The sequence below is a fragment of the Coturnix japonica genome, chromosome 8 (assembly GCF_054131305.1).
Source record: "Coturnix japonica strain WE chromosome 8, WE-NBRP24, whole genome shotgun sequence".
NCBI lineage: Eukaryota > Metazoa > Chordata > Aves > Galliformes > Phasianidae > Coturnix > Coturnix japonica.
In genome coordinates this window covers 8,188,964-8,201,358 of record NC_140670.1, presented here as the reverse complement: position 1 = coordinate 8,201,358, position 12,395 = coordinate 8,188,964, and the positions used below count along the sequence as shown (strand labels likewise).

Here is a 12,395-nt window from a genome sequence, read left to right as displayed (position 1 = left end):
GCATTATTATCGTTGCAGACCCAGCAATAGCTAACAGTGCTGCTTGACACAGGCGCGTGCAGCTGATTTGTATTTGCTTTTGTGTTTGAAGAGACGTAGTTCTCTGTGTGAAGCAATAGCAGCAGGTGGTCTGCTCACCACTGAGCCCTCAATGGGCAGAGCAGTACAGATTCCATTGGATTCCTGCTCCCATCTAAAGCAAAATATGGAATCAGATGCAAAACTGAGGACAAACATGAAGGCAAACAGTAAAGAAATCTAGTTCTACTTTGACAAAACATCAAGGACCATTTTATTTATATAAACAGGCAAAGGGCAAGGAATTACTGTTTTAAGTTAGAGACAGACAGGTATCCACTCCACCACAAACCCTCAAGAACTGCATTCAGTTCTTCTCCACCCACTTGCTTGAACTGAAATGCTGTTTGTGCAAGGAATATAGGATCAGACCTACAATGCCAATCTCAGATTATGGCATTACTGTTGTATTCATGGCTAAGAATCCAACGTAATACTCTGAACAACTTCTATTCTGAGTAGAGGACAGCTGCAAGAGTCAATATAGTCTTGTCTTTCCTATAATAATCACATTATTTCCAACAACAGTGTTATTGTAAAGAAGAGAAACAGTGTATTCTGTCTCGTACATAATGATGGGATTGAAAAAGTTGACTTGTTTGTAAATAGTAATTACAGAACCTGTGGCCACCGCATTCAAAAGCAGATAAACACAAATACCAACTGGCATCTTTTAATACCTATTAATAAGAAGACATTATTCGGTCAGTGTAACAAAGCAAAAGGACAGTAGGAGTTATTTAGCAGCATTTAGGTAATTTTAAAGGGCGATACCTCTTGAATACAACACTTGTGTGCCTATTAACAAATTCCAGCATGCCCTGATAGCACCTGCAAATCCCAAACCTCAGACAGGGCAGCACAACTGGAAACATGTCCTGCAGCGAGGGAAGCTGACTTCCTTCCTTCCTTCCAGGTATCTCTCTAGCTGCCAAGAAAGATTCTCTTCCACATGGGAACGTAGATGAGACTCAAGATTTACACATAAGCATCACGCTTGGACGCTTAAAAATTCCTCCTGCCATCAGCTGTGCGAGCTGAGGAAACGAGTCCCGCCCGGAACAAGCGGTATAAAGTCATTCAAAGGATGACAACGAGCTCAACTGCTGCCGGCCGCTTCTGTCTCGGTGCGGCCCGCCGGCAGCGCCACCTGCTCTCCGCGCTGCGCCACCGCGGGGCAGAACGGCCGCAGCCCCCGGGAGTGACGGCGGTGCCCCAGGGCCGCCCCGCCCGCCGTGCCCGGCTCCACCTGAGGGGGCGGCGGCGACCAGGGGCAGCCCCTCCCGTCGGTGGGGGCGAGTCCGGGACGGCTCTGCCCCCACGCTTAACGAGGTGAGACGAGGTGCCGAGCGCGCTGCAACATGGCCTCCTCCTCCTCCTCCTCCTGCCCCGCGGGACGGGGCGGCCGGGACCAGGTGAGTGCAAAGAAGAAACTTTCTGTTCTCTTCTTTCTCCATCGACGGCGCTCCTGCTCGTCGCTGTGCATCCTCCAGGTGCGAAGGCACGTGAGAAAACCCCGGCCCTGCTGCTCAGCTCACGGATAACCTAAAAATGAACTCTTAAATAACCGAGCCGATGTTTGTAGCGAGCAGCTGGGAGGGGGCTTTCCTGCTGCCGTGCGCCCGTCGTGTCCTAGGTGACTTCCTTCTATTGGGAGTTCGCCAATGCTGGTTGCTGGGTTTCTGTTGCAGAATGCTCGTGTTCTATATGTGCCGTTGCTGTGTCGCCTGTCTCTGGTACTCACGTGCTGGTACTGATGGGCTCGGGGGCTTGTGATATTGAAAGCGTTATCGCCCCGCCTTTCTTTCCCAGGTGTTACTTTGTTGGTCTCACGCTTTGGGTAACGTGATAAAATGTATCTGTCGTAATGCTGAGATTTGCTGCGTTATTGTATTTACTGGTGGATAAATACCTTCCGTTGTTTGTTTGTTTGCTTTCTTAAATGATTCTAATCTCTGAGCTTTGCAGTGGGTCTGAAAGGCTGTAACAGCATAGGAAAGAGATCAGCTTGCCTTTAAAGCTGCTGTTGTAGCGCTGGGCTACTTTGCTGTTAAGAATTTGGGACGTAGAGGAATCAAATGTTTCTCTGGTTCTTGTTCTCCTGCTGTGGCTGTTCTGAGGGTCAGTGAGCAGTGCCTGAAGGTGGCTGGCAGAACTGTCTTTTGCCCAATGGTGCTTCTATCTGATCAGTTTACTGGGTTCAACAAGTCTGGGCATTGCCTAAAGCTTGTAGGACATTACCCCTAATTCTAAAAATTGTAAGTTCATGTACTTAATTCATCACTTAGCTTAATGTAAACTCAAGGCCTTTGTGGGAGAAGAGAGGAGACAGTTGCCTTACTGTTGTGCAGGAGAAGAAAAACCCAAACTGTTGAAATATGAAAGTTTTGGAGAATATGATGGTTTAGAAGTTAAGAATGTAGCATACAGGTGAGACTACCTGCGTCTCAGTTTGAGACAGCTGTTGGGTGCAGGCAGCTTCCTGTTCATCTTGCTTTTACCCCCACATTTCCACCAGCTTAACTTTTTTCTTCCTCTACTCCAAAGTTCTCGGAGCTTTCTTCTTTCATAACTCCATTTCTCACTATTTTCCTTGGAAACTGTATGTTCAGCTCTTGACACCATGTAAAAACTGCCGTCCTGGTGGTACAGCAGTCAAATACCCACCAGAGGTTATTTGTGCTACTCTGTGTTGCCCAGAGTGTGAACATTTCCCACTTACATTCGGGTCTGCATGAACCTGTTGACAATGGTATTTCCAGCCCCTTTGGCACAGCTTTCTGGGTGACAAAATAGGAGCTGGCACGTTGCTTTAATTCGGAAGGTAGGCGTGCTTTTGCAATCTTTAATCAGGCAAAATTTTTGTAGCTCTTTGAGCAAGTTTGACAATGACTTGGCCCAAGGAAGACTAGTTTTTCTTTTAAACAGTTCTTGGCACTTAATGATTTCTCTGTAAAAAGCTGAGTGCTAAAGAACCTGGGCCATGAGGGTGTTATAAAACACGTGTTCTGTGTGGGCTCTGTGCAGGAATTGGAAACCGTGTAACGTTTGTTGAGTGGTGTTTATCATGCTGGCATTTCTAGGAAGGAAAATAATGAAGTTTTGACTGTTTCAAAACAAATCCCTCAAAGTAGTTTTTTAAGGTACTTCTTCCTTAATGTGATAAAGCTGGTTTGGATTCCCATTCCTTTCTAACCTGAATATGTGGATAAATACAGCAAAAATGAGAAATAGAACTTGCTGCCCTTCTGATAACTTGTATGCACCTCTGGACGTTTGGTGCTCTTGCTCTCAACTTTTAAACCACACAAGTGTTTGCATGAATGCATTGGAAACAGCAGTTGCTTGTGCTGTTTTTTCTCTCATTGTTATTGGGACTTTTATGGCTGCACAGAGGATGCGTTACAGGCTGAGAGTAGCGGGTGAGGGAGATGAAGGGGAAAACCAAGGAAATCACTGTTAGAATATTAACAAAAATAGCGTGATGGTGAAGTTCTGAGGACCTTGCTCTGCTTGTGTCAGTCATTGTCCCATTCACGTGAAGATTTTGTGCTGTTGCAGCCTGTCCCAGTTTTATTAGCATCTTGAACAAAACCATGCAGTGCAGACTTGGAGCAGTGGCTGCTGCTCCTTCTGTACCCCCCCCCATGACATCCTATAGAAATGAGCTAGCATTCACTTCTCATACTGTTATTTCTTCGACTTAATCAATTTAAAACTTCAGTTCCTGCTCACTTGTTGAAGAGAAAGGAGTGTAACTTTTGTAACTGAAGAAGTTGCTCTCCAAGGGCATATCTGGGTTGGTGCCCTTCACAGGAGGAACTGTTCCAAGTTTCCATATAGTATCTGATGCTCACATCAGGAGTTTATCAGTATGTGATGCCCTTTCTATCTGATTATGACTTCATACTCCTTCCATTAGCTTGTAATATTTTCTACATAGCCATAGCAGAGAGTGTTCATGCACTGAAGCTTTCCCAACCACATTATTATACTAAAGGAAGAGCTGGCTGAGCTTCTGCACTCATCTTCTGGGTTATTATGTTAAACAGGTCACGATGACAGCTTCTTTTAGTGGTAGAAAGAAAAATAACATTCCTCAATGACAGAGTTGTTAATAGCATATGTTTGCCATACAGGAGCTTGTTTCTTGCACAGTCTTTGTGGGGACTTCATTTTTGGTTTTAAAACCTCTGGTATAACATCTACATTTGGAAAGCCATCCTAATAGAGATCACCTCCAGTTAACTCTTTAACATCTTTAGGACATTCCAAGACAGTCTATCCTGAAGTTGCTGGGCTTACTGTACAGAGAACTCCCAAACACAGTGGAGAACAGATATGACAATGCTGAAAAGTTAAGTAGTTCTAGTCTGTATTTTTAACTTTCTGAGATGAGTCTGGCCTATATCTGAACCTACAGTAGCTCCAAAGTCAGGCTCTTGCAATGGGAAAGCAAAGCTGACAGGGTAAGAAGGAAAGCTGCAGGTGTTGCTGATGGGCTGTTAATTTGGGTGAGGTTCTTACTGTTATATTCACTTCCCCTTTACTTTGGAGCTTTCTGGTTGTGCTGTGGAGGAATCCAGAGATGCAGACAGCTTTGCTTCTGTGCTGCAACACTCACCACTCACCATTTGAGGTCGGTGTTCTGGGAATTGATGTGTAAAGTCTGTTTTGTGGTCATGTGAGTGGGGAGGTGAAACCATACAAGGCCAACTGACCCAAGCATGCTTTTCAATTTTGTGGCTCTGGGGCATAATAAAATGGTAAATACTTAACACAAAAAGTGTGTCAGCTGGCCTTCAGTTCTAACTGCATTCAGGGGGAGAAAACAAACAAACAAAAACCTCTTAAAAGTAAAAGCCATCAAAGTATAGGTAGGAGTAGTCTATAATATTGAAAAGTAATGGTAATAATCATATGATGGATGTTTGGCAGGGAGGGTACTTACCCTGATAACCAGGGTTAGAAGTGATCACAATAATCGTGGTTGAAGGAAAAGCTCAAAGAATTGATAAGTTTTATAACATCTTCAAAACTTAAAACTATTTGTTGCTTATTTTCCAGTGGCCTCGGTGCTCCTCTGTAGATGAGGGAGGACTTACGTGGTGTTTTTCGCTCTGGTGGTTATTTTTTGGTGGGCTGTTTCTTTTAGGGGCTATCTGTCATCAAAGAGTGGATTTAAGGCACTGTGAAACAATATCTCTGTCTATCTCTGTACCTGTATGGCTCCCTTGTGTAATATGCGAGGAACATAAACTGGTACCTATGTCATCCAGAGCTGTGGAGCAAGCTGCCTTTAAGGTGAGAAAAGTGGGGAGAGAAAATGAGTCAAAGATGGAAGGCACTCTTAACTGTTTGTTAGGACACCTCACTTGTTAATGTTACATGCACATGTAGTTGCTTTTTGTGGTGGAGGTCTAATATAATGTCTACTAAGTTGTTGTGTTGGTAGGTTTTGTTGATCTTTATGTTAGGAAAAGACAAATATTCACAGGGTTTCTGAGTCTTCTACTGCCTGTTTGTTTTTTTTTTTTGAGTCTGGATTAACATTTCCAAAGTTATGTGGAGCAGCTTCTTGGTGCTTTGACTGAGGTAGTAGAGATGGTTTCTATTTAACCTTGTCCTTTCTAGTACCATGCTATGTTTCATCACTCATTGCGTTCACACTACTGAATAAGTTTATTTATTTATTATCTTTTTTTTTATTTTGTTGGGGAGATCCATGAGCCTTCATTACCTTATTGGTGGAATTCAGCTCAGATTCTAAGGGTGCTGTGCTTGCAGCCTGAGAAGTGGAAGGGAACGAGTGTGTCAGGATGTGGACTTGCTCCCTCTGTGACGTTTGTTTTGAGCAGCGATGACTTGTGCCACAGACATGACCCCATTTTGTAGGTGAATGATCAGTGTGTGTGATTGAATGTTTTGAGTCAATGATGACAAAGCCAATTTCCTCTCTTCTTCTTCTGACACCTTAGTTCTGCTTATTCCTGTTCAAAGGATGCTGCAGAGAGCGCGAGTGTCTGTGTGGGAAGCCAAATCATTTCACAGCTCATGACTTTGCTAATGCACGAGTTACCCTTGCTGTGGGATAGTAGGCCCTGGTGGGAAGGTAGGAACAAGTCGCAGTCTGTAAGGAAAAGGCAAGAATCTCCTAAACAGCATCTCCCACTTAGAAATTTGCTGTGTGGAACAACTGGTGCAGGTTTAATTTAGTGGCTGGGGAAGTCTGTGCCTTAGCACTGTGGTTTTCACTAAGTGCTAAATGAAGTGGTTTTTATCCAGTCTTACAATTAAAAAGTAGTGGTATCATTATAAAGATCAAATATATGGTACGCTCTAATAACTGAGGTGTTGATTGATTTGTTTGTTTGTTGTTTTTGTATTTTAAAGCAGGAGAGGACGAGGGGGAGGGTTCACATGAACCAGCCTGTTAGTTCAGCACGGCTCCTGTGTGTGGCCTGGATTTCTTTCCAGGCTCTGCCCCTGCAAAGCCTCTTTGTGATCTCAGCCTTGATGTGGGTCAAAAGGGGAGGATTGTTAACATTCCTCCTGCCCTTCTCCATCACCATCAGCAGCTCTCAGTGGATATCAGCCCTGTGTGCTCGTGTGGGAGAGGACAGTGGAATTTTGGGCTGCTTGTAATTGCCCTTCCAAATATTTCTCTCTGTCTCCCATCTGACCAGTAGTCCAGATCCCAGCATTTTTTTTATCATGAACGATAATATTTCTGGCAAGCAGTATTTTCATATTTTATTACCATCCATATGCCCATCAGGAAGTCTATGATAGCAAAGAAAACAACTTCTATGAGAATTATGACTCTAGGCAATGTGCTCTGTAGTTGCCCTTTGGAAGTCACGGTTCTTGTCCCTCTCTGCTTATTTAATACTGTTGCTTATTTATGCAGCTCTTTCTCCCTGCTCCGATTGTGCCCTGTTTGTTTTCAGATGCTAATATAAGTTTACTGTGAAAGCTTTGGTCTTACAGGATATAAGCAACGAGGTGGTGTGTTGTTTTCTGGTCTGTTGGTGGTTTTTTTTTGACTAAATTAAAACTGCTTTCAAACTGATGTGTTCTTCATTCTGTTAACTGCATTACTCCAGATAGTTACAAGCGGTTTGAATTGCTTGCTGCAGTGATTTGGGTAGGTAACAACATGCTTCTGAATTGATTTTTTTATTCATTCTATGTTGCATTTATTGCAATCATGGTAATGCCTATTTTCTGTAGTGTCTTTCCCTTGCCTTTAATGTGCCTGTCTTCCTAAAGAGCATGTTAACAAACAAGCTGTTCTAGAAGAGGTTTCCCTTGATCAAAGTGGAACAAAAAGGAAATATAATATTCAGCAACAATCCAAATGTGCAAAGAATAACCTTGTACTGAGCTCAGATGTATGGGGAGGAGGGAAAAAAAAGCATATCAGGTCAAGTTATTGCCAAGTTGAGACACTTGAGAAAAACTTAAAAGCAGGACCCATGTTTTATGTCTGCTATAGATTGAGTGGTTCATGTGGTAACATTTACTTTGGTGGTATGTGTGTAAGAAGACTTCCATAAATAATGCAGCAATGCTATTAAGCTTGGTTCAATGGAAGGAGCAGTAGTTCTATCAGACACCTGTAATTTTGTCACTGAGTTATTTTTGCACAGGTTCCAAATGGTGCAGACGATTTTAGCAATTGAGCATAATAAGCACGTTAGGTTTTCTGCATGAAAAACACTAGAGCCGGGGGAGAACTGTCAATACCCATGGAAATAAACCACTTGCTTTGTTTTAATGTAAAACTCCTTTTTCTTGTTTCCATGACAGCTGTTGTTGGTGTGAGTGCAGCAAATCCAGCTGTATTTGTCACTTGAATTCCTCACAGGTTTTGCTGGTCAGTGAAAGTTACATGTGGTGCTCTTCCATAATGAGAAAGTAGAACAGCCAGGCTTTAAGAACTTTAGGAAGTGCAGTATCCAACAGATCGAACCTGTGTGATAATGTGTAAATCTGTACTTAACGGTGTATGGGAACTGTTGAGTCATGGCCTGAATTGCTGATTGAGCACCTGGGGAAAGGACCTGGTCAGCCCTGGGAGCACAGGTGAAGGCAATTCAGGTGAGTGAGCAGAAGGGGTGGAGCCTGGCTGCACCTCTCTTAGACCCCATTCAAGGGCTGACTGCCACTGGGGAAGGATGTCTGGTTGGAGATCCCTCACTTGTGCAGTCTTTCCTGCAAGCTTTGATCTTCGGAGAGGAGTAAGTACCTTTACTGTCTTGTAAAATATTGCCCTATCTGCTCTGGTCCCTTTGTTGTTATATTTCGTGTTCTGCTTTCACCACGTGAATCTTCCCAATTGTAACAAATGGGATCACAGCCTTTGGCTGGGGAAGTGGAACTGGCTTTGTCCCTTGCATGTGTAGAGCCTGGGAATGGTTCAACTTCTGGTAGGCTATGAACAGCATAGGATATCATCTGAGTTGGAAGGAATGCAGCTCCTCAAATAAAACACAACTAAACTATATATTTCTATTGTAGATTTCTAATTTAGGTCACATAAGGATCACGCATAAAAGTGATGATGCTATCCAGGACTATCAGATTATCTTATTAAATCCACAATTCTGAAATTCATGTGTGTATTTTATAGGAACAACAGACTGATCTATGTGTTCTTTGAGGGCTGCTCTGAAGTATTGCCTTCTACTTATTCTGTTGGTCCATGATGTCAGAGGTGGATGTTGTTATGGTAGTAGAGGTTGAACCTTCCCACTGATATTCTGTGTTGCTGTGTGATAGATGGTGGCAGAGGGGCAGTCTGACATGATGACATTTGACTTGGAAGTGAGGAAGCTGCAGAGATGTGTCATTGAATCCCTCCATGTGGAAATATTGGCACCTATTGACATTTATCGATGTTTGCTGTACTATTATGGAGATCAACCAGTGGATGTGAGCACAGAGGGGCAGTGAGTGCTGCATTGCAGCAGCAGCAGTGGGTCACCTCTATTGGTGCAAAGTTGTATGAGTGTGACATGCCTGCTCTTGTTCATCAGTGGCCAAAATGCAGAATTACTGGCAGTGACTGTTGAAATAGCGTGTTTTGTAGCTCAGAATTTACTCTATCCAATAGTGTTACTGTGCTTTTTGTATTTACGGCAGTGTTTATGGTAATAAATGGGAAGCATTACTTTCAGAGCAACGTATTGTTTTATTCAATTTAGAAGCTTATAAGTTTTGTTTAATAAACTTGGGAAAGAAAAACCATCATGGAGACATGAAAAAAAGGGAGCAGATATGTGACTGGATTACCAGAGTAGTAATATGGGCAAGGAGCCTCCACACACAAATTACACCTAATGTGATACTCTTGGTGCCTGAAATGCCAGCTGTGGCTGCTCACCTCTGTCTTTCATTGGCTTGCATTTTTCTCAGTCACCTCCAAGGAATCTCAACCTGGAATTTTGGGGTCAGTGAATGATGGCAAGGGGTGCGTCCAGCGTGGCCTGTGGGATTGGTTCAGCAGAGGGCAAGATGGAAGATAGCTGGGGTCTTTCCTGTCTGTAAGCTGTACCTGCTGCAGCTGTGGGTATGTCCTCCATAGGAGCTCTGTTAGCTCCTGTGTTCAGCTGCCAGCTTGGGCATGGTCCATCTCCTGCCCAGCTACTGTCTGGCCATGCTGGCATGGCAGAGGAGTGTAGATTTTCACTGTTTGTTTGCAGGTGTTACTGTTTCTGCTGTGTTCCTGACTGTGATTACAGTTAATCTGGAACCAGAAGCTGGTCATACAGATTCAAGAAATATCTTTGTATTTAATGAACCATGCCAAGTAAAGCTCAGACTCAAAGACTGCTGAAAAGGGTAGAATTCTTGAAGTTGATTACGGGTGCTGGGGTGGGTCTCTCTGTGACTGATGCGACATTAACCTTCTCCACTTCAGCGTTTGTTTGTTTTTCTTTCATAGTGATTAGGTAGACATTAAGTAGATAACGATTAAAATTTGCATTACTTGATGTTGTTCTCCTCTCTTTCCTTGAGTAAACACCCGTAAGAATGTATTTGTTGAGTTGAAATGCCTGTGTAAAAGAAAAGCTATCTGTGAAGCTATCTTAGTAGGAATGCCCCCATCTTTAGTGCAATGTAAGACTTGTCTCTGTGGAATAACCTGCACTGTTATGTTCCCATGCCCACCGAATCCCTTTCAAAAGAATACAGGTAGTGGAAGCCAATGCTTTTGTTCTTTTCTCTGAGATTTTCAATATTTATTATTTGTTTATTTTTATTCCCTCACCCCATCAGTGTTCTGTGGAACCTCTGGATACTCACATGAATGAGCTCCACTTTCTGGGACTGCTGTGTGCTGAAGTTTTGTTGTGGGTGCCCAACCCTTTTCAGCACTAGTGTAGGATAGGAAGAAATACTTTATTTTCCCCAGTATTATTGGTGAAAAAGCATTTCTGACTCTGAGATTTGCAATGATGCTATCAAGTACTGAAGCTTTTTTATTCCTTTTTTTTTTTTTTAATGATTATTTAACTTTGGGCACTCATCAACAAAATATCCATATTGGTACTTAGCATTATGCCTAGCATAACCAGACAATCCAGCATGAAATGAGGATGCAAGTCTTAAGAATGCTTTCTTTCCTATTTTAATTAACTTTTTCAGTTAATGATTATTTGCTTGATAATAAGCATCAATGCGCTTATTGTTTCAGTCATCTGATAAATGGGTGTTAGTATGTTGCTACATGTTAGTTTGGAAGGACAGTAAGCTCAAGGGAATACCCACTAATGAGTATGTGCTTTTATTAAGGATGGAAAGGCCATGAAACTGCATAACTGCTAATTAAAAAGAAATAGTTTTGCTTGAAAATAGATACAGAGATTTGAAGAGAAGAAATCAGGTGGCACTGTATTACTTAACCTTTTTAAAACTTGCATCTTACTGAGTCATAAGGACTTTTAAAGCTATGTTCAAACTCATTGGCTGTTCCTCATGAATGACTGCAGTTGGTAATTTAACTAAATGTTACTAGAGGAAAAAACGTTGGGCTGATTTTTTTCCCCTTTCCTGATACTCTGCCTTAACCGGGGGGCAAAAATGTATTAACAAAAACCAACCACCTATTGTTTGGTTACTTGTAAGCAGTAAAACTCCACTTATCTGCTTTTATTTCTTTGACATGGCTAACTTCTAATTAATGAGCTCAGTGTTCCTCAATTGAGATTCACTGGTGTGTAGTCTTGTTTCATAATCATATTTAAATGTTCGGCCAAGTAGAAAATTGTATGTTCAGTAGAAAAACAAATGGAAGAGGGCAACATAGTAATAGTAATCTTCATCAGACTGTGGATGCTTTGAAACGGAAGAAATATATATTACATGACCTGTTTTATTACCAGCAGAAAGTTCTCTAATTTGTGTTTGTATGTAAATAGTTTTTCCTTGTACTTCTCCAGATGAACAAGTGAAACCAGGTTTTGAAATCTAGATAGTGTATACTATTAGGAGACTTGCAGTCAGTTTCTGGTTTGTGGATCCTAAATGTATAAGGTTTAGACATCCTGGGTGTTCTCTGCCTTCTTGCAGATCATGCCCTCCCACCCCAATGCTTATGAAGAAGTATCAGGTTTAAACAATTGCTTTTGGCATGTGTTTTTCCAGTCTTTTCAGGAATCTTGGGCATCTCTGTGGTGTTGGTAGGAGTATCCTTCAAAATCCTTCTGAGGAATAAGACAAAAAATGTGGCTTAAATACCCATGTTCTGAGAGATGAGAAGTACAGACTGCCTGATGACAGAGTGAAAGTTAGAGAATTCACTGGAGCTGTTTGTGACTGTAAGCATCGTGCCTTTAGGCTGGTGTAATTTGTGCCCCTTTGCACCCTGAAGATACCCATTTAGGACATTACTGATATTCAGCACATCCTAAGAAGAGCAGTGCAGAACTTGCAGGATAAGTACAGTCCTGTTGCAGTTGGTCTTGGGTCTAGGAAGAATCACAGGCACTTTTACCTCTGTTCACAGCTTGGCCTTCTCCTGGATAATGCGAGGCCACTTGTGAAAGTGTTCTTCCTTTACACTCTTCTTATAGCATATCCTAGTGCTTCTTTTATTCTTTCTTGATGGAGGATTAAATGGCTCTTCTGTCACATCGATCTTTGTGCAATAATGGGAATGTATATAGTCTGTGTGTTTCAGTGTCTAGTAATTGTGTATTATTTCTCTCAAGGTTGTTTCCAAAATGTTTTTCTTTGCTCAAATTTAGTAACCTTGTCCTTTGCCATCAAATTAGTAAAAACAAAGTGAAAAGTACTTGGCTTTCCTTGTA

The 12,395-nt window shown here is 42.2% G+C and overlaps 1 protein-coding gene across 9 annotated transcripts in view; it reads left to right on the top strand.

The window, feature by feature from the left end:
* The first annotated feature begins 1,225 nt into the window (after nt 1–1,225).
* The window catches only part of ANK3 (ankyrin 3), a 327,597-nt gene continuing 316,427 nt past the window's right edge, over nt 1,226–12,395 (top strand). For 6 of the 9 annotated variants that reach the window (XM_085553950.1, XM_085553966.1, XM_085553943.1 and 3 more), the window contains exon 1: nt 1,226–1,493. In XM_085553950.1, the coding sequence (XP_085410076.1) occupies nt 1,440–1,493 (54 nt within the window). In that variant the 5' untranslated portion in view covers nt 1,226–1,439. The remainder of the gene's footprint in view (nt 1,494–12,395) is intronic. The other 3 variants (XM_085553951.1, XM_085553969.1, XM_085553937.1) reach the window with 1 other exon arrangement.